Source organism: Myodes glareolus, chromosome 23 (assembly GCF_982192425.1).
Source record: "Myodes glareolus chromosome 23, mMyoGla1.1, whole genome shotgun sequence".
In the NCBI taxonomy this organism is placed as follows: Eukaryota; Metazoa; Chordata; class Mammalia; order Rodentia; family Cricetidae; genus Myodes; species Myodes glareolus.
This window is the reverse complement of record NC_142048.1, coordinates 49,433,939-49,454,342: the sequence shown is the minus strand read 5'-3', so window position 1 is coordinate 49,454,342 and position 20,404 is coordinate 49,433,939. Positions and strand designations below refer to the sequence as shown.

At 43.6% G+C, this 20,404-nt stretch overlaps 2 protein-coding genes across 4 annotated transcripts in view; one reads left to right on the top strand and one right to left on the bottom strand.

Moving 5' to 3' along the window:
- Positions 1-1,863: 1,863 nt before the first annotated feature.
- On the bottom strand, positions 1,864-12,041 carry Smim19 (small integral membrane protein 19). Of its 3 annotated transcripts, none has more exons than XM_085680706.2 (4): positions 11,792-12,041; positions 8,592-8,727; positions 6,636-6,760; positions 1,864-2,644 (listed from the first exon to the last, which is right to left on the bottom strand). In XM_085680706.2, exons 2-4 carry the CDS (start codon positions 8,720-8,722, stop codon positions 2,580-2,582), a joined length of 321 nt encoding a protein of 106 aa, XP_085536832.1. In that variant the 5' UTR covers positions 8,723-8,727; positions 11,792-12,041; the 3' UTR covers positions 1,864-2,579. The 3 variants fall into 3 exon arrangements, with proteins under 3 accessions (XP_085536832.1, XP_085536831.1, XP_048312277.1); XM_085680705.2 differs by having other exon boundaries at positions 11,842-12,041; XM_048456320.3 differs by lacking the exon at positions 11,792-12,041 and adding an exon at positions 11,604-11,733.
- An 18-nt stretch (positions 12,042-12,059) lies between these two features.
- Slc20a2 (solute carrier family 20 member 2) overlaps positions 12,060-20,404 on the top strand; it is a 91,919-nt gene continuing 83,574 nt past the window's right edge. The window contains exon 1 of the mRNA XM_085680702.2: positions 12,060-12,194. The gene's annotated coding sequence lies outside the window, so the exon portion shown is untranslated. The remainder of the gene's footprint in view (positions 12,195-20,404) is intronic.

Genomic DNA, 20,404 nt, shown 5'->3' with positions numbered 1-20,404 from the left:
CAGAATGGAGGACAGGAAGAATAGTGGACATTGCCTGGGTACCAGCCCAGCATGCCACTGGGAGCCCCTGGAGAGCCCAGCGTGCCACTGGGAGCCCCTGGAGAGCCCAGCATGCCACTGGGAGCCCCTGGAGAAAGTGTTTCTGGGAATGCATAGCTGACAAAAAGAAATGGAGACAGGCAAGAAAGGAAGGCTGAGATGGTCAGCAGGATTGCTTGGTGTGATTTATAGTCATAGCTCTGCTGCTTTATGTTATTATTGAAAGTAAAGAACTTCTGTCCTTAATTATGACACAAACATTTCTCTCCCATGGCCTTTATCCTAGTAATAGTTCATTTTGGCATAAGTCATATACGTTAACTTAAAGGAAGTATAAAACGACAGAAACCACTGTAGTGGGATATGCATCTTGTCATCTCTCCCTGAGCAGTTAACACTGGGTATAGTTTCTCAAGGTGACCCACAAAGCACAAAGCAGACCTAGCAAGAGATGGGTGATATTTAGACCCGGGCCTATCTCTGGTCTGAACTCATGTTCCTCAGTCGTCCACGCACCTACAGACCTGTGGGTCCCCGAATATAATTCAACCTCATGGTCTTTTTTTTTTTTTAACTTACTGGATTTTGTTTTCTTAAAAAATAGTTTTTCGAATCATGTGTTTGTGTATGTGTGTGCACAAGCATATATGGTGAATGTACATGTGTGTGCAGGGTTGAGAATGCTCCTGTTCCAAATTGTTGGGGACTGTGGACCCCCAGACCATGAATTTCCTGTGACCCTCTGCCTGCTTTGCAGCTGCTGTGAGCACGAGACCCTCGGGAGTTCCTGATGGCAGGGGAGTGGTTTCTGCTGGGCTTGCAGCTGAGAGTTAGGGCGTGGCCATTGGTCAAGGAGACCCTATAGAAGCTGCCCTGGAACACACTAAAGGATATTCCTTGAGAATTCTTGGCACCCATGTCCCTGTGTGGCTGTGTGTGTCTCAGTCTCCAGGCCCTTGCCTGACTCGTGAACCCTACCACAGAGCACGCATTGCACCACACCAAATCTTCCTCTCTTTAAACCCGAAGTTCGTGCTAACACCCCTGAAGGCTGTATGGGATGCCTGAATTCCTCTTACCTTCGAATACTTCTGTATTTCTTTTATTCCTTTCCTGCCATTCATGATTACTTTTTCCATGGAGTTTGAGGGGAGGGGCTGATCTAATTTGTTGAGAACCCCTGAAGTCACGCCACCAGGGGCTAAGGACAGCTTCTTTCAGGTCCTTGTCTGGAGATTTAACATATGGGACATTTTGAAATCCCTTTGTGCTAATTGCTTTTTCTTTTGCTTCTGGGCCACTTTGACTCTGGGTCACATTTCCTGTTCTTTCCATTCTTGCCTCTTGTTTTATACCGGACATAAAGAGCAACATGGGGCAAAGTCCCTTGGCTCTATTAATTCCTGTTGAAGTATCGATTTTTGTTCTATCAGGCAATCCACTTGGCAGGAATCAAACTAAAATGTTTGTAGTAGGACACAATTCAGATTTTTTGTTGTTGTTGTTGTCTTTTAGCTGTTTTCTCTCTACCAGGCTCCAGGCAGTCTGCCTTATAGACTCAGCTCAGGGGTCATCTATAACGCAGTAATACAAGCAGATTGTGACATGTCCCCTTGTGTCGTTCACTTTCTCCTGTGCTATCTGCATCTGTTCCGGTTTCTCTAGTGACCCTTGCCTTCATCAAGGTCGTGGGACGGTAGCTTTCAGTTTGAGTTCTGCCTGGCTTCCACCATTACCTCCAGCCAGCTTTTACATGACTAAGCATGAAAAGTTAAGTTAAAAAATTACCATTCCACTGTAAAGAACAGAACGAGGCAAGAGCGCTGGGTGTCAACAAAACTTTAAGAAGCAGAGGGCCCCAGACAGTAACATTCAACAGTGATGGAGTTGCCAACGGCAGGACAGACATGGCTCTGTGTTACAGCAGGGCCTCACAGAGCCCGTGGGGGCAAAGAAAGCATGGATCAGAAACAACACGACAAGTCTGGGGATTACAACCAAAGGGAGGCAAATTCGGTACAGAAAGCATCAAGAACCAGCAGATGGGCTGTGCTTCACGGCGGAGAAGAGAGCGCGAGTTCAGGGGTGTCACACAGGTCGTGAAGCCGAGATCACGGGCCCAGAGTCAGTAACACAGATCAGTCTGCTACTGATGTTAACTCATCAGCACGGACCACAACCAAAGAGCAAACCACCTCGGCAGCTAGGATTTCACGCTGGGAAAACATTCTAACCCAAGTGACGTTAACTCCAGGATTTTTGCTTCCGAAGACATGTTTGTACTTTTCGCTGTATCCTGAAGACATCACAGGTCCTCAGAAGGGAGAGTCCCCATTCCTAGTTACAAGTGTCTTCCTTCTAAGCGTTTTGTACCTCAGCAGAGAGTCCTAGAGGAAGCAGGGAAAGAGAGCCGAGGCGGGGTGGGGGTGGGGATGACTTTATCTGACAAGTGTTCTGAATGCCGCTCATGATTAGGGGAGGGAATTTGGAACTTGGTGCCATGCTGCCTCACGATCACGTCCGTTGCTCAGTCTGAAGTTTCACTCCAACGAGAGCTGCACACTGTCAGCTTGGCTTTGTGGCTGTTGATACTCATACTTTCTTGCTATGAAAAAATGATGACAAGAAAGATAAAGAATAAAATAATCACTAGCTAATGTCATTAAACCTAATTAAATCATGATGAATGGTAAGGAATTAGTTTAGAATTAAACAACTGTTTTTTTCTCTGGAGGAAGTTAATTATATTCTAAGATCTTCTAATTTTGGCACTATTTATATATACCTGATATTTATAATTATTTAACTATCAGGATCATTCTGAACTTTAAAATACAGGAAAAAATTGAGTAAGCTATTAAATTTTTAAAATTTTTCTTCTTTCTTACTCTATATTGCTACTTTTAAAAAATATATCTTAATTTATATTTTGAGACTTTCATACATATATACATACATACACATGTATGTAGATGGAGACTGCTTGCTTGTGTCCCGACTGCTCAGACCCAAATAATCACACAGAAACTATATTAATTATAACACTGCTTGGCCTATTAGCTCAGGATTCTTATTAACTAACTCTTATATCTTAAGTTAACCCATTTTATTAACCTGTGTATTGGCACAAGGCTGTGGCTTATTGGCAAGGATCTGCCACTAGCTCTTACCATCTTTCCAACCCCCTTCCTTCCCTGATGAGCACTGAGCCTTGTGGGAGGGGTCCCACTTAGGGCTGCGTACTTGACAATAACTTATTTCGGCACGTTGGCATTACCACCTTTTTGTTTTTACTATATTTAACTTAAAAGCCTACAGAAGAAGCTAAACATAGAACTGTCATACGACCCAGCTCTAGCACTCCTGGGCATGAACTCAAAGGAATTTATAACCTACTACAGACACACGTGCCCGTCCATGTTCCCTGCCGCTCTACTCACAATGGCTATGAAACAGAATCAACCCACGTGTCCATCAACAGACAGGGAAAATGTGGTACATGCACACAATGGAATGCTACTCAATTGTGAAGAAAAATAAAATCATGAAATCTTCAGGGAAATGGATGAACTATAAAACAACTATACTAAATGAGGTAACTCAGGCCCAGTAAGACAAATGTCACATGTTCTCTCAGATGTACAGCCTGGTTTCAAACATTTTGTTTTGTGGGTTTAGCTTGGAGCACACGTAGATGCCAATATACCAGTAAGTCTCGACTGGGCATGATCCATTGAGCACTGGCAGCAAATTCTAGGTGAAACCAAAGTAGACTGATGGACATGCATGGGTATTCTATCGCATGCATATGTGTGAACTGTGTGTGCAGTGCCTGAGGAAAAGACAGAAATGAATCCTCTGAAGCTGGAGTTACAGAGGGTCGGGAACCACAGTGTGGGTGCTGGGAATCAAACCTGGGTCTCCTGGAACCACCGAGCTGTCTCCTGGCCCCTAAATGGGACATCTTTACTGAATAACACATCTCCTGTCACTGCCAAGGCTCAGAGAACATTGCAGAAGAGAAGACAGAAAGACCATAATAGACAGGGGGCAGGGAGAAGTCTTCTGGAAATAACATGGCTATGGGACCCATGAACTCACAGAAGGAGGGATTATGTGCCCAGGAAGGGCACAAGATCAAGTCAACTAAAATTTGCACATACATGGGGAGGATCTCCCAAAGCCCTGACCTTCACTGAAGAGCTGTTGGCAGTTAACAGCTGCCTGAGGGAGGGAGAAGCGTCTTTCTTTGAGGGTGTGGTCACTGACAGGTTGCCTACACTCTAGTGGATGGCCCTATACCCATGGACATATGGTCAGTAGTAAGTGAACTAACGGGGTTTGTTTTTGTTTTTTAGACGAGACCTTGAGGTTGAGGGAGATTTGTGGAGATGGAGAGGTATGGGAGGAACACACTGTAAGAAATTAGTTATGGTCTACTTTCAGAGACAGGTCTGTTCAGATCTCACCCGAGAACCCAGACGAGCAGGAGGCGCTGGCATCTGCCTTTCCTAGCTGGCAGCTGGCACCTGTATGTCTGGGGTGAAAAGTTACAGGAAATCTGCTGTTTCAATGAGCCCATATACAAAGGAAGGAGGGGATTAAAATGCCTCAAGATATTCATTAGCTACAGCTGGGTCTGGAACCAACGGCTGGGGAATCTGGCGAGGGAGTAACGCTAAGGCTCTGGGAAGATTGGTCTCTCTAAAGAACTCAACCAATGAGGATTAAAAGGAGCAAAAACTGCAACTAGGACATAAAAGCCACTGTTTTGTGCCAAATAGGAGCATCAGCCATTTTTCCCTTTCTGTATAGGCTGGTTTTCGTTTCTGCATAACTGAAAATAGATCTGTCTTGCTTTGGCTACTCTGTGGCTCCACCGTTCTTATTATAAAGTGAGGGGGACTGCTTCTCACAATCTGGGAGATGGACATCTTCCAGGATTGCTATATTGGGAAAGAGCAGCCCTTGGTCTCTGTGTGTAGGAGATGCATCCTGCCCCACCTTTGGGTGTCCCACTCTGCCAGATCTTGGTCTCTCCCCAACACTTCGAATGAAGCCTAAGAGGACTTTTGAGAGAAGCGAGGCTGAGAGTCAGCTCCTATGCTCCCCTCACAAGGTGACCAGGAAGATCCAGGTTAAAAGTCCAGGATAGCCTTCCTGTTTACAACCCCCACGTGTTCTACAGAATGAAGACCTGAGTGAAGACCTGGGGTGGCAGCCGGCTGTCGGGGTGTGCACGTCTTGGTGTGCTTTCTCCAGTCGCTGTGATAAACACCATGGCCAAAGCAACTCAGGAGGGAAAGGGTCTATTTCAGCTGACAGTTTATAGTCTATCATACAGGGATGTCAAGGCAGGAACCCGGAGGCAGCAACTGAAGCAGAGACCCTTGCCAGTGAATTAACAAAAAGTCAGAAATTGATGATCCACTTACACACTGGCTGAAAGGATTAAAAAAAAAAAAAGAAAGGGTTGATGGCTCCATTCCTAACTTCCCTTTGTAATTGTAGCAGAAATATTAACTACAGTAGAGTGATACATTATTCTTTTTAAAAGAGCTTTAGCAAAAACCCATTAAAATAAAATTAGCAAACAAATACCCAAACACAACCACATAATCTAATGCTTTTAGATACTAGACCAGACCATCAGTCCTATGATAGAGCCAAAAATGTTAGACTAAAAAAGTTAAATAAACCTAAATATAAGGCTGGTAAGCTTTAAATAAAAGGGAACAAGAAGTTAGGAAGTAAATCATTATGGTCCATTTTCAGCATGAGGTGCATTTAGAGCTCATCAGTGAGCAACAGACAAGCAGAGGCGCAAGGCCCATCTTCCCCGTCTAGAGCTGGTGCCTGCCTGTCTAAGAGCTCCAGAGTCACACAAGAGCTGAAACATCCAGCGGCCTGGTACACAACTGAGCCCACATATCAACAGAGGGGGAATCCCGAGCCCCAATATTAAGTAGATACTGTTCTATGTCCTTTTATTGAGCCTAATACCTTGTGTGTGTCTATAATACCAAAAATAAATGTCTCTCTTGAGACTCCAGCATTCTTAGTATGAGGTAAAGATTACTGTTTTTCATATGATCACATTTCATTATATATGTATACATATATAATGTGTTTATTTTTTCCTGTATCCATGCTTGCAGTGACTGGTACTACAGGCTGTATCAATATTGTTTAAATGTAACTTCTGGTCTTGTACCTTGATCTTGCAAGTTCTGACAGCCATTCTTACACTGCTTTGGTGTTCTACTGTTTGATCATTTCAATGTCATCCCAAATGAGAAGTACAAAGGAGGAGGAATTAGAAGAAGAAGAAATGGAGGTATCAAATGGTGATTATAATCTCGATTTCTGCAAAACTTATAAGAATATGATCACCTCTCAAGGTTATGGAAGGCCTCAGGCGACAGAAAGGCCAAAGCTTTAACAGCTATAACTTCGGGATAAATCTGCCTTGTTGTGTCTGAAAAAGGTTTAAGTTTCTATAAACAACCATATTTTATAACCTTTTGCTAACTGAGCTCAATAGAAAATCTATTTAAAACACGCCATGCATACAGCTCGGCAAAGAACATACTTACAAATGGAATGCATTTCCAGCTGTTGTCTTAAGCGAATTTTGCTCATTGTGTCATAAAAATTGGGCTCTGACAAGGTTTCTTCTGAAGGTGGCACGCTAAATATTCTCATAATTTTCCTTTTATTCCTAAAACACAAAACCAATGCAGATTTGTTTGAAAACTTACATAATTGTCTCACAATCCATTAAAAGCATGAAACAAATTCTTCTTGTGAAGTACTCTATTCTTCACTAACATACAAGCTCTCTGTGTAGAGCATGGTATCACAAGGAAGAAAGCTGCTCAACACATTATAACACACACAATACTGTATTGCTAAACACTAAGTTCTAGGGAAAATGGCATATCACAAACAACAGTATATAAACAAGAAAGCAGGTCACTATTCCTCTCTTTCGCAATATCCAGCTAAAGACAAATCACTGCAGTGGGGAATATACCGGATGTGAGCCAACCTTAGTTTGGGAAAGTCATGGATAAAAATGTTCTTTAATGACATAGCTCCAGCGGGGTATCTTTTTAGAAACGAGAGCAGTGCATCTCTGCTTTTAAAAGAAAAGTGGGAAGGAGGCGGCAGCTCTTTTAGAGAAAAGTTGTCACACGTAAGTGGATCTGTGCTGACATGTGGCACCTTCTCACACCCATACCTGGCAGTGCAGCCACTAAGAGGGGGCTGCTGGGCATGCAAGGGCAAGTATAAGTAGGTGCAGTGTACCCAAGTCCAAACAGAAATTATTAATTATTATTATAAACTACTTAATAACTCTTTAAATCCTCAGTAGAGAATGTCCTGAAATATATACCTACCAGTAAAATACTGTGTTTCCTTTTCAAAATACACACCCTAGCCATCATCATCGTTACTACCATCACCACCATCACCACCACCACCATCACCATCACCACCACCATCACCACCATCACCACCACCACCATCACCACCACCACCATCATCACCACCACTACCACCAACAGGATCATCACCATCAACACCACCATCATCACTACCACCATCACCACCACCACCATCACCATCATCATTAATTCTATCACTGTTTTGCTGGACTTAGGGGCAGAAAACCAGGAAGAGTTAAAAAGGACATTTAAACTAAGCTACGCCAGAAATGAAGGCAGAAAATGTCTATTAGGAATTTGGACCACATGGGATATCAATGACACAAAGATAAAGAGACAAGCAAGCCACACGCAATGTTCCTCCATGGCCTCTGCTTCAGTTTCTGCCTCTAGGTTCCCATCTTGAGTTCCTGTACCGACTTTCTCAAGAAGGACCACGGCCTGTATGCTGACAAACTCTTTGTTCTGCAAGTCACTTTGGTCACGGTCTTTATCGCAGCAATAGGAAGCAAACTAGTACAGTGCCATGCCTAACAGTCAAGGAGGACGTCAACAGGTCAACAAGGAGAAGGTGGACGGAGGTTGCTGACTACATGGCAGCAAGTGTGTTTGTATTTCAGACGCTTGAACCGAAAATACTTTTAAAGTTGGTTCAATGCAGGGGACAGAGCATTAATGCTGGTGATGAAGTCAGGCTACTTTAGAAGTGATAGCAACCAAACTTTTGAGCGGCAGGTCCTGTTACACAGAACTGATATGGAAATGAGTTCCAGATCAAGCCTCAGTTGCCAATGCCTGCACAGACAACACCTTTCAGTCCAGTGACACAATTTCTGAAGAAATATATATTTGTTTGTTTGTTTTTTCAAGACAGGGCTTCTCTGTAGCTTTGGAGTCTGTCTTGGCACCCGCTCTGCAGACCAGGCTGGCTTCGAACTCACAAAAATCCGGTTGCCTCTGCCTCCCAAGTGCTGGGATTAGAGGCATGCACCACCACTGCCCGGCTCTGAAGAAATATTTTTATGCATTTAACAAACAAACAAACAACAACAAATCACATCATGATCCTTTAAATCTCGTAAACACTTTGCCCTTATTTACCTCTTGGCGTACATGAAGAGACCAAAGCTAACAAGGATCACTATCAAGTATACATTGGTGGCTTCGTTCCACGCTTCATGGACCGTGTAATCAATAGAATCATCACCCATCACGCCATAACTTCCAGCCATGGGATCTGCAAGAGAAAGGAAGGGTGACGAGACATGGCCACCAACTGTTGTTGCATGGCCCAGCTAAGAATGATTTTACACTTGGAAAGAGGTACATGACGTTCATTCTTTGCATTTGTTTTAGGGGTACTGGGGATCAAACCCAGGTCACACATATACTAAACATGCTCTTTACCCTGAACTACCTACCCTGCAGTCCCTAAGTAGGTACATTATGAGCCTAAATGTGCTTCAATTTTCCTCAGTATTTATGAAACCTAAAATATATTTTTAGTTTGGTTCTTATAGGAAAAGGGATATTGAGCCCAGATATTGGTCATAAAGATACAAAACATATTTCCCCATTTTTAATTTTGAAATATTACAACTCTTACATAAATGTTGAAATGTAGGGTAAAAATACTGCTAAAAGAATTGAATGTGAAATGGTACTGCAGTTTTCACATTGTAGCTGTCATTCAGATGAAAACACGGAACCCTTAGAAACACAGACTCAGACCATGGGCAGAAGTCTTAGCAGACCTGTCTCTCTATGACAACAAGCCAGAAAATACATGCCGGCACTAACTGCGATTCATGTGCCTCCCAACATGCCTGCACACTTGGAGGTGGGCCAAACTGTGCCCATTTGTCAAACTAGGCTAAAAGAAGCTATGAGATAAAAAGTTACGTTGCTCCTTATTCGTAATCATGCACTCTTTGGACATTCCCACGGAAAGCTGGTTTGATAACCACAAATGTATCAGACAGCAAGTAAAAGAATAAGGGTTTCTTCTTTGTGTGTGAGAACTGAATTTATCCTTAAGAACAGGGTTCTTCCCTTGTGTTGAACAGAAAATGAGTCTCGGTTAAATGATAGAAAACATGAAAGCAATTCAGAAGTGTTTTAGAGAGTCTACAAAAAGGAGAATGAGCAAATGGCAGGTAACAAGCCTAATGCGGTATCTACCAAGGCATGTTTTAGTCCAAGGAAAGAAATGCCTGAAAGGTCTGAGACATTAGTTACAAAGCTCTTGTGTCTTTTGTTTCTGCTTCAACAATAAAGGTGATGCAGAAGTTCTTCTACAAAAATATCTTGCAGTCTATTCTGTAAGCTAGGCAAATGCCATTAAGGCTGTTTCCCTTGGCAGGTTAATTAGCCTGTATTTTCTTTCTTCCCACTTGTCCATATAAAATACAGGATGAAGTTCCAGGAAAGAGCTGCTCTAAGCCAGGTGGCGTGCACTCAACCTGGAGTTTCTGCCAGATGTATGGAGACCTAGCGCGCTCATCTGGAGTAGAGTGGACAAGACAAATAGACCTCCGGTTTCAACTCCTGACATCGGAGACAACAGGAACTTCATGTATTGGGGTCCGATGGGTACAAACACCCGTCTTGTGAAAATATTTTGGTCAAGGAACAATAAAGAGAACTTCATTATAAAAGACTTAAAACATTAAGATCTAAATAGGAGGGTAGCTCTTACTAAATACTAATGATTAATGCTATGGGCTTTTGGTTGAGTGGAAGAACAGGAATCAGGTGCTCAACTCTTATTTTTTAAAATTCAACTCCAGGGGGTTCTCTGATTTTTTTTTTTTTGATTTATAGTAAATAATCAAGTCTGTTTTAGATACAGACACTTCTGGAGGACCAAACACTACAACCTCCCTTAGTATGTGTCATTTTGACCATTGTAAATGCCAAGATGCCAAAAGGGCAATAACCATGATGCCGTCTGGAAGAAGGTAAGTTTTGAGTGTGTGGCTGGAGGTGCCGGAGGGAGCTCAGACAACCATGCAGCAACAGAAGAGCACTCAGAATCGGGAGTGAAGAAATTAGGGAAGAAATGGGATAAGGCGGCAATGGCCACTGGATACGGAGTGAGCGCCATTTATTTATCTGACAAATTAACAAAGTGCTTCCCAATGCCCATTGGATCTGAACCATATTAACTTCTTGCTACAACTTCTGACAGAACGCTGTCCAAGTGCCACTGAGTGAACGACACACTCCTATCCAGAACATGGCTTCTTCCTACTAGGCCACTCTATAATTGTATCTAGAAAAAAGTTTTCTGATGACTGCTGATCCAGAGGGGCAAAGTGGAATCCTGAGATATACAACACTTAGTATAAAACATCAGTACTATGCAATAACACTTCTCCTCCATGGGTCCTGGGAGATGAATGGCCTTAGACCTGCAGCTATGAAAGACTAGCACGGAAGGCAGGCCTCTCCTAGTCCTAACACGATCAAGAGCATGCTCGCTCCGTAGGACAACGGGGAATGGAGAGCTCCGAGTGGCGGGGCAGACATGGTACTTTGACCAGTCCGCCCACACACTAGGTGTAGTCTAACCAAGTGTGCGCAAACGCACCCTTCATCCTCGGTCTCAATAAAATGTTCAGGGGTTCATTTCTATGTACTTAATGGTCCAGTAAGATTTTTGCTAGGGGGTGACAGTCAGAGTTCTTTCGAGAAAACTGAGTCCTTCCCTCGGTTATCCTGGGAAGTAACGCTTGTACTGTCGTTACAGTAGGAAGATGAAGTCGCAAGTCAACATGAACATCCAGAGATATGCAGAAATGCATCCATTAGGATTTAGTTTAAGGCTGACCTACTTCTAGATGAAAAAACTCTTTTCTGGTAATCATGAGACATTATCTTAAGTTCTTAAATTTGTCTCCACCGTTCTAGAAGTGAGCATTACTTGCCACCATGCCTAGAATGTTATTTTGGTCTCTCGTCTGAAACGTTTGCTTTTTTCCCCCATAGAAATGCAGCTTAAACACCAATTCTAACATCAAAATCCAAGCCCTGTGAGAGGAAGACTCTTTCTCCTGGTTCTCTGAGACACTATGGGGTTTGAGGTCCTGAAGCAGAAGGGGGCACGCTCACAGGCCTGAGGAAGGAGGACATCTGAGACTTGAGCACTGGGCAGTTCACAACCGAATGATATTGTATGCAACCAGCCTGCTTGGAGGCACCGCAACTCTGTAACAGGTGACAGCGGTGGTTGTCACCCCAAGGCCACACGGGCTCAGGAAGGAAGGGACAGAGGCGGCACACAGATCCGACGCCCAAACCTGGCCTCCTCCAGCCACGTGCCCTGTGCAATCCGCTCCCGGTGACATACAGGACGGTCCTTTCCCGACAGGCCGTCCAACGTTCCAGTCGTGCCGTCGGCAGCGGAGACCCAAGCCCGGGTCTGACCCACAACCCCGCGACAGGGACCGGACGGGGCGGGGCGGGGCCGGCTGGCCGGGGCGGGGCGGTGACGCGGTCGCGCGCGCGGGCGGGCGAGCGAGCGGGCGAGCGCTCTGCGGCTCCGGAGGTGCGGAGGCCGCCGCGCCGCTCGGCTCCGCTCGGCTCCGCTCCGGCTGTTCCGGGAGTCGGGCGGGGAGCGCGGGCCGAGACCCAGCGAACCGGACGACCTCTCCTTCGTCACTTCCTGCCGGCCCGCGGTTTCCGGAGGGAACGAGAAGCCAGGTTTTGTTATTGGTTTTCCTTCCTTCCCTCCCTCTCTCGGGATGCGAGCCCGACGCCGCCGCCGCGGCGGTGGCCCCGGTGCCGCCTCTGGCGAGAGCGGAGCGGGCCGTCTGCGCGAGCCGCGGTCCGGGTCGGCGCGGGCGGGCGGGAAGCGGCGGGCTCAGGCCCTCGGCGGTGGGGCGGTCGCGGGGTGGCGCGTGCTCCGGAGACGAAGCTGGCTGGCTGCTGCTCGGTCTCCTCATCTTCCCCGCTGCGAGCCCAAGGCGATCGAAGTGTTCTTAACGCTGGAAGTGGCCCGGGCGCCCTCTCATTCTTGGCTTGAATGGCTAGGGTGTGTTTTTTTAAAAAGGGAGGGAGGAAATAAAAAGAACTCTGCGTAGCGACTTGAACGAGAACGTTTCCCAGCGTGAGGCAGGTGATGAATGTGTGTGGGATAGCAGCTTCGCCATTAAACCGAGCAGTCCCCAGGTTAGTCCTGACCATGCAAATAAAGCGGCCCATTGTCCACGTGCTTAAGGGCTTAGCTGTTCCAGCGGGGCAAGTTCTCCTGGATCAACTGACTTCTAGTTATAATTCGTGCTCGCATTGTAGCGGTTCCGTTGAATTGGTATGCACAGATAAGATCAAATAATTAATACTGTAACTTTCAGCAAGTTGTCTTGCCTCTTCCAAACTCACCTTTCCCTAGATACAGTAACATAGCAACATTTTTTGTAGTATCAATATATCTGCATTTACATATACAAGCAGTCATGTACATAATTTTTTAACCATTTAGTTTGAGTTTAAGGTTAGAAAAAATTAGAAAGGGTAACTGTGCTGTTTGCTGCGTGTTTGCCAGGACAGTGCCAGACGTTCATAGATGTTTTATATCAGTTCGTTTTAAGGGTAACTTTTCGCCTAAGCATAGAATGTCCATAGTTTTACAACACGTGGGTTTAATTCGAATGCATTACCATATAGAATGTCTACACTAAATAATTGTTTCTTCTGTGAAAATCAGGGTGTTTGTTGGTCACATAAAGAAACTCAGCAAGTTAGTGTGACTTTAAAAGTTCATAGGATTGCAGTTAATCCCGTTGGGTATTAAACAGTTTACAAAGCCGCATGGTTCTTACTTATCCAAGTGCCCATTGCACAATATGGCCAGAAAATGGACAGGCTAGGGTGTGCATCAAGCAACGGTACCGAGAGCCAGAGCGACCCTTACTCCAAGAGTCCTTTGTATTTCATAGTACAGTTCCTAACTTAGGGCAAAAGTGTGACAAGGTTATCTTTTCAACACCAAACTAAGAAAACAGTGCGCAGGCTGTTAGATTTTTGGAGTGTCTCTGTTTCTTTTTCTTTTTAGATCTTTTTAGGGTCTCACTATGTATCCCTGGCTGACCTGGATCTGTGTAGACCAGGATAGCCCTGGACTTGAGAGACCTGCTCACCTCTGCCTTCTGAGTGCTGGGATCAGAAGTGTGCACCACCGCACTCAGGCGTGTCAGGGTTTCACTGAGCATTTGAATATTAAGAATGTTAGATTTTCTGTATTGTAGGTGGTTGTAAAAATCGTATGTGCCCAGCTGGGCAGTGGTGGCTCATGCCTTTAATTCCAGCACTGGGGAGGCAGAGGTAGGCGTATCTCTGAATGGAAAAACATTTTATGTGCCTAACTTTTTAATTTGGGTTTAAGTATCTTAAAACACATATTCAGTATTTTGTCCAGTATAAGATTAGAATATGTTTATAAATTTTAATGACTCATGTAGCCATAACAGTTCTGAACTGACTTGTGAGGGTGACGGTAGAGCCTTGCAGCATGAGAGGAGACGTGGCTGGGACAATTAGACCGAAGGAAGTGGTTGGAAGCTTGTGCTTGAGGGTAAATTAGCGTACTAGAACTTATCAGAAAATTCCATTAGTGTGTCATCAGGAAGAAATGGAAGTTGGAAAAGCTTTGTTAGTTGGTATTTACCAAAGGGTTCCTTTCTTGACTTGAGGACGGATGTCCTTGGGGGAGGGACGGAGGGAGGTATTGGGGGGGGGGGGAGAAGGATGCAAGTTGTCTTTGTAGTGAATTCTTTTCTGTGTGACTAATTCTTGCTACCACATAGGTGCCTCTTCAAGTACTTGATATTTGGGGGCCGGTCATTGGTAGATGAAAGAAAGAAAAAGGGAAGAGATGGTAGTGATAAGGAATCCCCCAAACAGACAGCGGAATAGGCAAGGCCTTAGTAGGTTTTCCTATGGGCAAAATTTTAGCAATAGGAGCAAAATCTATCCCAGTAAGAGTGACAATGAAATTTGTAAATCTGTCATGTCATTTGTATAAAAAATTACAGAGACTGTTCCTTTAATATAATCTATACACAATGGATAGATTTATAATGTAATGCAATACATGAAAAATTACTGAATTATTCCCATCAGTCATTTCTGTGCGTCTGTCACCTGGTGAAGTTGTAGGATTGGCACAGTCTCCTCGGCTCCTGTCCATAAGTCATCCGAGATGTAACAGGAAGCCAGGCCTGTCTCATTCATCACTTCAAAACTTGGCTCTCAGAGTAAAAATTTGCCTAGAATGCTTGGAGCCCTGGGTTCTGTTCCCGACATTGCCAAAACTCAGTGGAAAACTTGTCTCTGGTGTGGGTGCCCTTTAGCCCACAGACAGTAAACCAGTTTCTGCTGTGAGTTAGTTGTTGGCTATCTCCAGGGCCCGGGACAGAGCCTGGCCAGGAAAAGCAATTGTGGAATAAACATTGCACCAGATAGATCTGTTTCCTTTTGTTTAGGTCCTTCTTGCCCTTATGTGTGGGGCTCCTCCAGCCTCACCTCTGTAATCGAATCCCACTCCTTTGTGTGTCTTTTACAGAGTGCCATTTGGGGCCTCATTTTTTTTTCTTTCCTTCCTTCCTTCCTTCCTTCCTTCCTTCCTTCCTTCCTTCCTTCCTTTTCTTTCTGTTTTGTTTTGTTTTGTTTTTGTTGTTGTTGTTTTGAGACAGGGTTTCTCTGTGTAACAGTCCTGGCTGTCCTGGAACTTGTTTTGTAGACCAGGCTGGCCTTGACTTCACTGAGCTCTGCCTGTCTCTGCCTCTCAAGTGCTGGAATTAAAGGCGTGCACCACCACTGCCTGGCTGGTGTTTAATCTTAATGACCTCATGTTGCTACATTAGTGTTTCGTGCAGTTTTTTTTCCCTCACTTCAAATGCAATATATTTTTTAAGGCCGTACCTATTTATACAGCACTATTTTAAGAATTGCCTTAGCATCTGGTATGTCTATACAGAGTTGGCTTGTCTGGCTATTGAGTAAATACTAGTTATCATGGGAAAACATCAAATATATCGTGAACCATTGGTAACATATTAGTTGGGCAAACTTTGTGTACACGTGTAACATGAGGGGCCGGCTTGTTGGGGTTTCTGTCCCGCCCAGTACCCCACAGCCAGTAAGCCCAAAGAAAATCACATACAGGACTCCATAAGGTTATAAACTGATTGGCCCATTAGGTCAGGCTTCTTATTAGTCCTTGTAACTTATATTAATCCATTATCATTATCTATGTTAGCCATAATGGCTCAGTACCTTTTCCAGCGGGGGCAGCTTACATGTTACCTCTTCGGTGGTCTGCACAGGAGTGGCGGAGGGAGTTTCCTGCTTCCCAGAATTCTCCTGTTCTCATTACATCACCTCTACTTCCTGTCTGGTTTTCTCGCCTATACTTCCTGCCTGGCCAATCAGCGTTTTATTAAAATACATGATTGACAGAATACAGATAAGTCTCCTGCACCAGTACACTTAGGAAACAATGTAAAAACTTAGTGCCAAAAAATAATGAAGAGTAATGTTTGTCCAGTGCTAAAAATGTACCAGCCAATGTCCCTGTCCCCTCTCATGTTCACTTATTTGTGTCTCAACAGCAGAAGGTAGTTATAATCTATTTTCCAAGGGAGGAAATGAATGCGCAGCAAAGCTTTCTTACCCAAGATTATGATGTGCAAATTAAATAGAATAGGTAGTCTGGCTCCCGGGCCAGCCAAGCTTCTCTCCCGAGTTGGTTTATTTCTGTCGGAACGGGGCGGGGGGGGGGGGGTCAGTTTGCCAGTGCACAGAGGCCAAAGCAAGATGTCAGATGGCCTGCCTTGTTCCCTGGAGACAGGGTCTCTCCCTGAACCTGGAGCTGTGTTGGTGACTAGCAAGCCCCAGAGATCCCACACAACAGGGATTTTTATGTTGGTGCTAGGGACCAGAACTCATGCTTATGTAACACTGAGCCCATCTCCCCAGCCTAGGAGGTTTACTTTATAATTTGAACAATCTAAAAACAAAAGGCTATTTTTGCAGTTATAAAAGGTGCTCTTGAGGAGGGTCGGGGTAACTGGAGAAATGACTCCGTGATTAAAAGCACTTGCTGCTCCGGCGGAAGATCTGAATTTGGTTCTCGGCACCCATTTGGCAGCTTATACCCATCCATCATAAGTCCAGTTCCAGGAGAGCCAATCTCCTCTTCTGTCTGCCATGGCACCAGGCATGCATGTGGTGCACATCCACACATGCATGGAAACAACTACATATATTAAATAAATAAAATAGATGTTCCTCTATTAATTAACTAATAATTAATTTTGTGGTGCTAGTGATCAGAGCCTCGTGCATGCTAAAGGAGTGATCTGTCACTCTCCATCCAACCCTAAAGATGTACTTCTAAAAGTTTCAACGATGGCTCAACAGGTAAAAAGGTACTTGTCAGCAAACCTGCTGCCGTGAGTTCGATTCCTGGGGCTCTGTGAGTGGAAAGAGAGTACTAACTCCCAAAGTTGTCTTCTGACCTACACATGGACACAATATACATTTTTTTTTAATCCTTAAAAAGTTCAGGGCAGCCAAAAATAAATAAGTAAATAAATTGGACGACTGCGCTGCAAAGGCGTTTCTGTGCTTTCCTGCTATAGGAGGCTGATAACGGAGGCTCAGAGACACTTCGGTGCAGGGACTAAGATGAGGGCTGAGTAAAGGTTTTATCCTGGTGGCTGTTGGGTTCTAGGATAATGATTTACCAGGACAATGACTTGTACATTCCTCCTTTAGTGTCAGACTGCTTCTGCCAAATAAAGTCACGCTGGGGACACATTGCAGCTCGCTGGCGTCCTAAGCATTCGCTAGACTTAAACCAATGTGATCTATGGTGGTGCGGGCATTACTGAAGTTGTCCTCAGGTTTTCTGCCCTCTGATGGAATTTGGTCCCACTTTTTCAGCTTGTGTTGAGCAATAGGCAACACTCAGAAAAGGTCAGGAGTCCTCTTCTGACCAAGTGCTTTCTTGTTTTTTTTAAATGTTGGAACAAGATGTAAAATTTTAGGTTGATTTGGTATAACCCTGGAATAAAATCAGAAGTGTGGAATTAAATTGCCCAGGAAAGGACAATTACATTCTCCTAAACCCCTAGATGTCACTGGACAGATAGGGGGTTGTACATCACCCGACTGCTGTCTACGAATCAAGAAGATGTGCCTTTAAATGAAGCATGGGCCACCAAGGCGGTGGGCGGACCCTATGAAGGTATAGTATTCTGTGTTAGAGATCATTTTTGCAGTAACGTATGTCATGTCATTCATCCCAGGATTGCTTTATAATACACCGGTGAAGAGCTACTGCTTTAACATCATTTATTTTGAGATGTCCTGTGGAGAAGTGACATGCATTCTGCTTCCCAGCTCACGTCTTGTTTAAATATTTCAGAAACTAACTTGGGAATTTTGGGTTGAAATCTATAGTGAAATGCTCATCAAGGGGCTGGCGAGATGGCTTGGACGTTAAGACAACCCGGGGTCAATTCTTAGCACCCATGTGGCAGCACACGACTGTTAACTCTATTTCCAGTGGATCTGATGCACAGTGCTTTGTTCTGCCCTCCACGGGTGCCAGGCACACACGTGGTACACACAGAAACAGTCATAAAGTAGAAAACAGTGTTTATCCAATTGGCATGTTAGCCTTCATGTCAGGCTCCTCCCTAAGTGGTTTTTAGTGAAAGATTCTGATGCACTGAGTCATTTAGTGAACTCAGGATAGATAAAAATTGAAAAATTAGTCATTAGAATGTCCATGTATACTTCTTATTAATTTCAAGAATTATTGTTTGCAATGTTGTTATATGCCCTATGATACATCTTTAAAGTATATTTTAAAGTTGAAGTAAAAAATTAAAATTTCTTATTGATGCTACTTATTTTTAAGTTTTAGCTAAAGTATCATTTTGTGTGAGGATTTTTTACTGATAAGAATTTTGGGGTTTTAATCTGGTTGATTTTTAACTTTTCTTTTTTTAAGGGCTCTTACCTTGAAAACAGCATGATTGGCTTCCATGTCATCTTTGAATATGAGTGACATGCCTAGTTTCAGCATGCCCTCATAGAGACCAGCAGACCAGGGCTATTCTTTCAGGAAGTCTCACGCTGGAAGTAGTGTATTGGATGTCTGCACCTGGACTGGATTGCCCACTGACTCATAAGAATATTGAAAGCTGGTAAACAGCTGAAGACAGGCGGGCTTAAGGAAACAGCTCCAACCCTCTTAAGGCTCTGAGCAGCTTGAGAGAAGATCATTGTAGAGATGAGTGAGAAGATTGCAGTCATTTCTACATTTGTTTCTAGACATTCGTTATCTTCGTTAACCCATCCACTTGGTGCATGACATTTGAGTTATTTTCCATGATTGTAATAGCTCGTAATCTACTTCTCATCAATTTTATCTCTGGGTACAGAAATCACATAAATAAGAGGTGAAACGGGAGCTGTTTATTGGGATATCGATGCCCTCACCCCACAGAAATGGACGTTCATTGACTATAGAGTGAGAGAGTTGTCTCCTTATAATGACGCACTCTTTCAGTCAAGTTCTGATTTATCTACTCAAGGTGTTCTTTTGGACAAGTTTTTAGCATTGAAAATCTAATAATCATATTTGGATGTTAAAATAAGAATCAAGCCATTTGTGGTGGTGCACACCTTTAATCCTAGTACTCGGGAGGCAGAGGCAGTTGAATCTCTGAGTTCAAGGCCAGCCTGGTCTACAGGGCACTTGGGAGGCAGAGACGTTGGAACTTCAAGAGTTCGAGGCCAGCCTGGTCTACAGAGCAAGTTCTAGGCTATACAGAAAAACCTTGTCTACAAAAACAAAAAGAACAAAATAAATAATCAAAAAGACCCCAAACAAACGTAAGTCCTTAAGGTCTTATGCCTGTACACATTTAGACAGAGGCCAGTGTTTTAGAGTTCTAATTTTAGAATTAAGTTTCTGGTTAGACGTAAGAGACATGATGTTGTAAATTATATTTTCAGCTCTTCCTATCATGGTCTTACCCTGACATTTATGTAATTTAAGAAACATTTTTGTTATTACAACTTATGTTTTACTCAACAAGGACAAATACAAGAAAAAGAGCATGTGTTTTAATTTAGTGAAGCAAAATTCCATAAAGCATTTGGTTGATTTTAATATTTTTTCTAGTAGGAAGCCTGCTCTGTTTTCCTTTCTTCTCCTGCCTAATCTACTCTAACCACTTGTTCTCTGTTGTACTTTTTTTTAACCATCTGTCAGAATTTTTGTGCGTGTGTTTAGCTTCTCCCATGGGTCAACCTTCTATTTTAAATCCTTATGTTTTTTAAAGAATCTTTAAATTTTTATATTTATGTTTAATTCTGTGTGTCCATGTGTCTGTGTGTACCTGCCTGTGAGTACAGTTCCTTTGGTGGCCAGAAGAGGGCATTAGATCCTCTGGAGCTGGAGTCACAGGTAATTGTGGGAGGCTAGGAACCAAACAGGTTCTTGGCCAGAGCAGTATATACATGTAAGTGTTGTACCGTCTCATTACATGGCTGTGCTTTCCTCTTAATCTGCTACCTCCAGCCATTTTCATCTTGTCAGTGAGCCATTGTCCAGTCTCTGGTATTTTGGGATTTGGTCTGTATTTTAGTTATAATCAACTAATGCTGTTTCCTTGACAGTGTTCAGTCATGGTGCATTTGCTCCGCTGGTTCTTGTTTGCTTTGTTCTTAGGAGACAGGCGTTATTAGATGGATTTGTTATCAGTCCGTGCACAGAACATTGCTCCTGTTTATGTATTTTCTGAGTATCTAAGATAAATCAGTTATTAGTAACTTTTCCTTGGAACATTGGGTTCTTATGTTTTCTGATTCTAGGAATTAAGATTAATACTTTA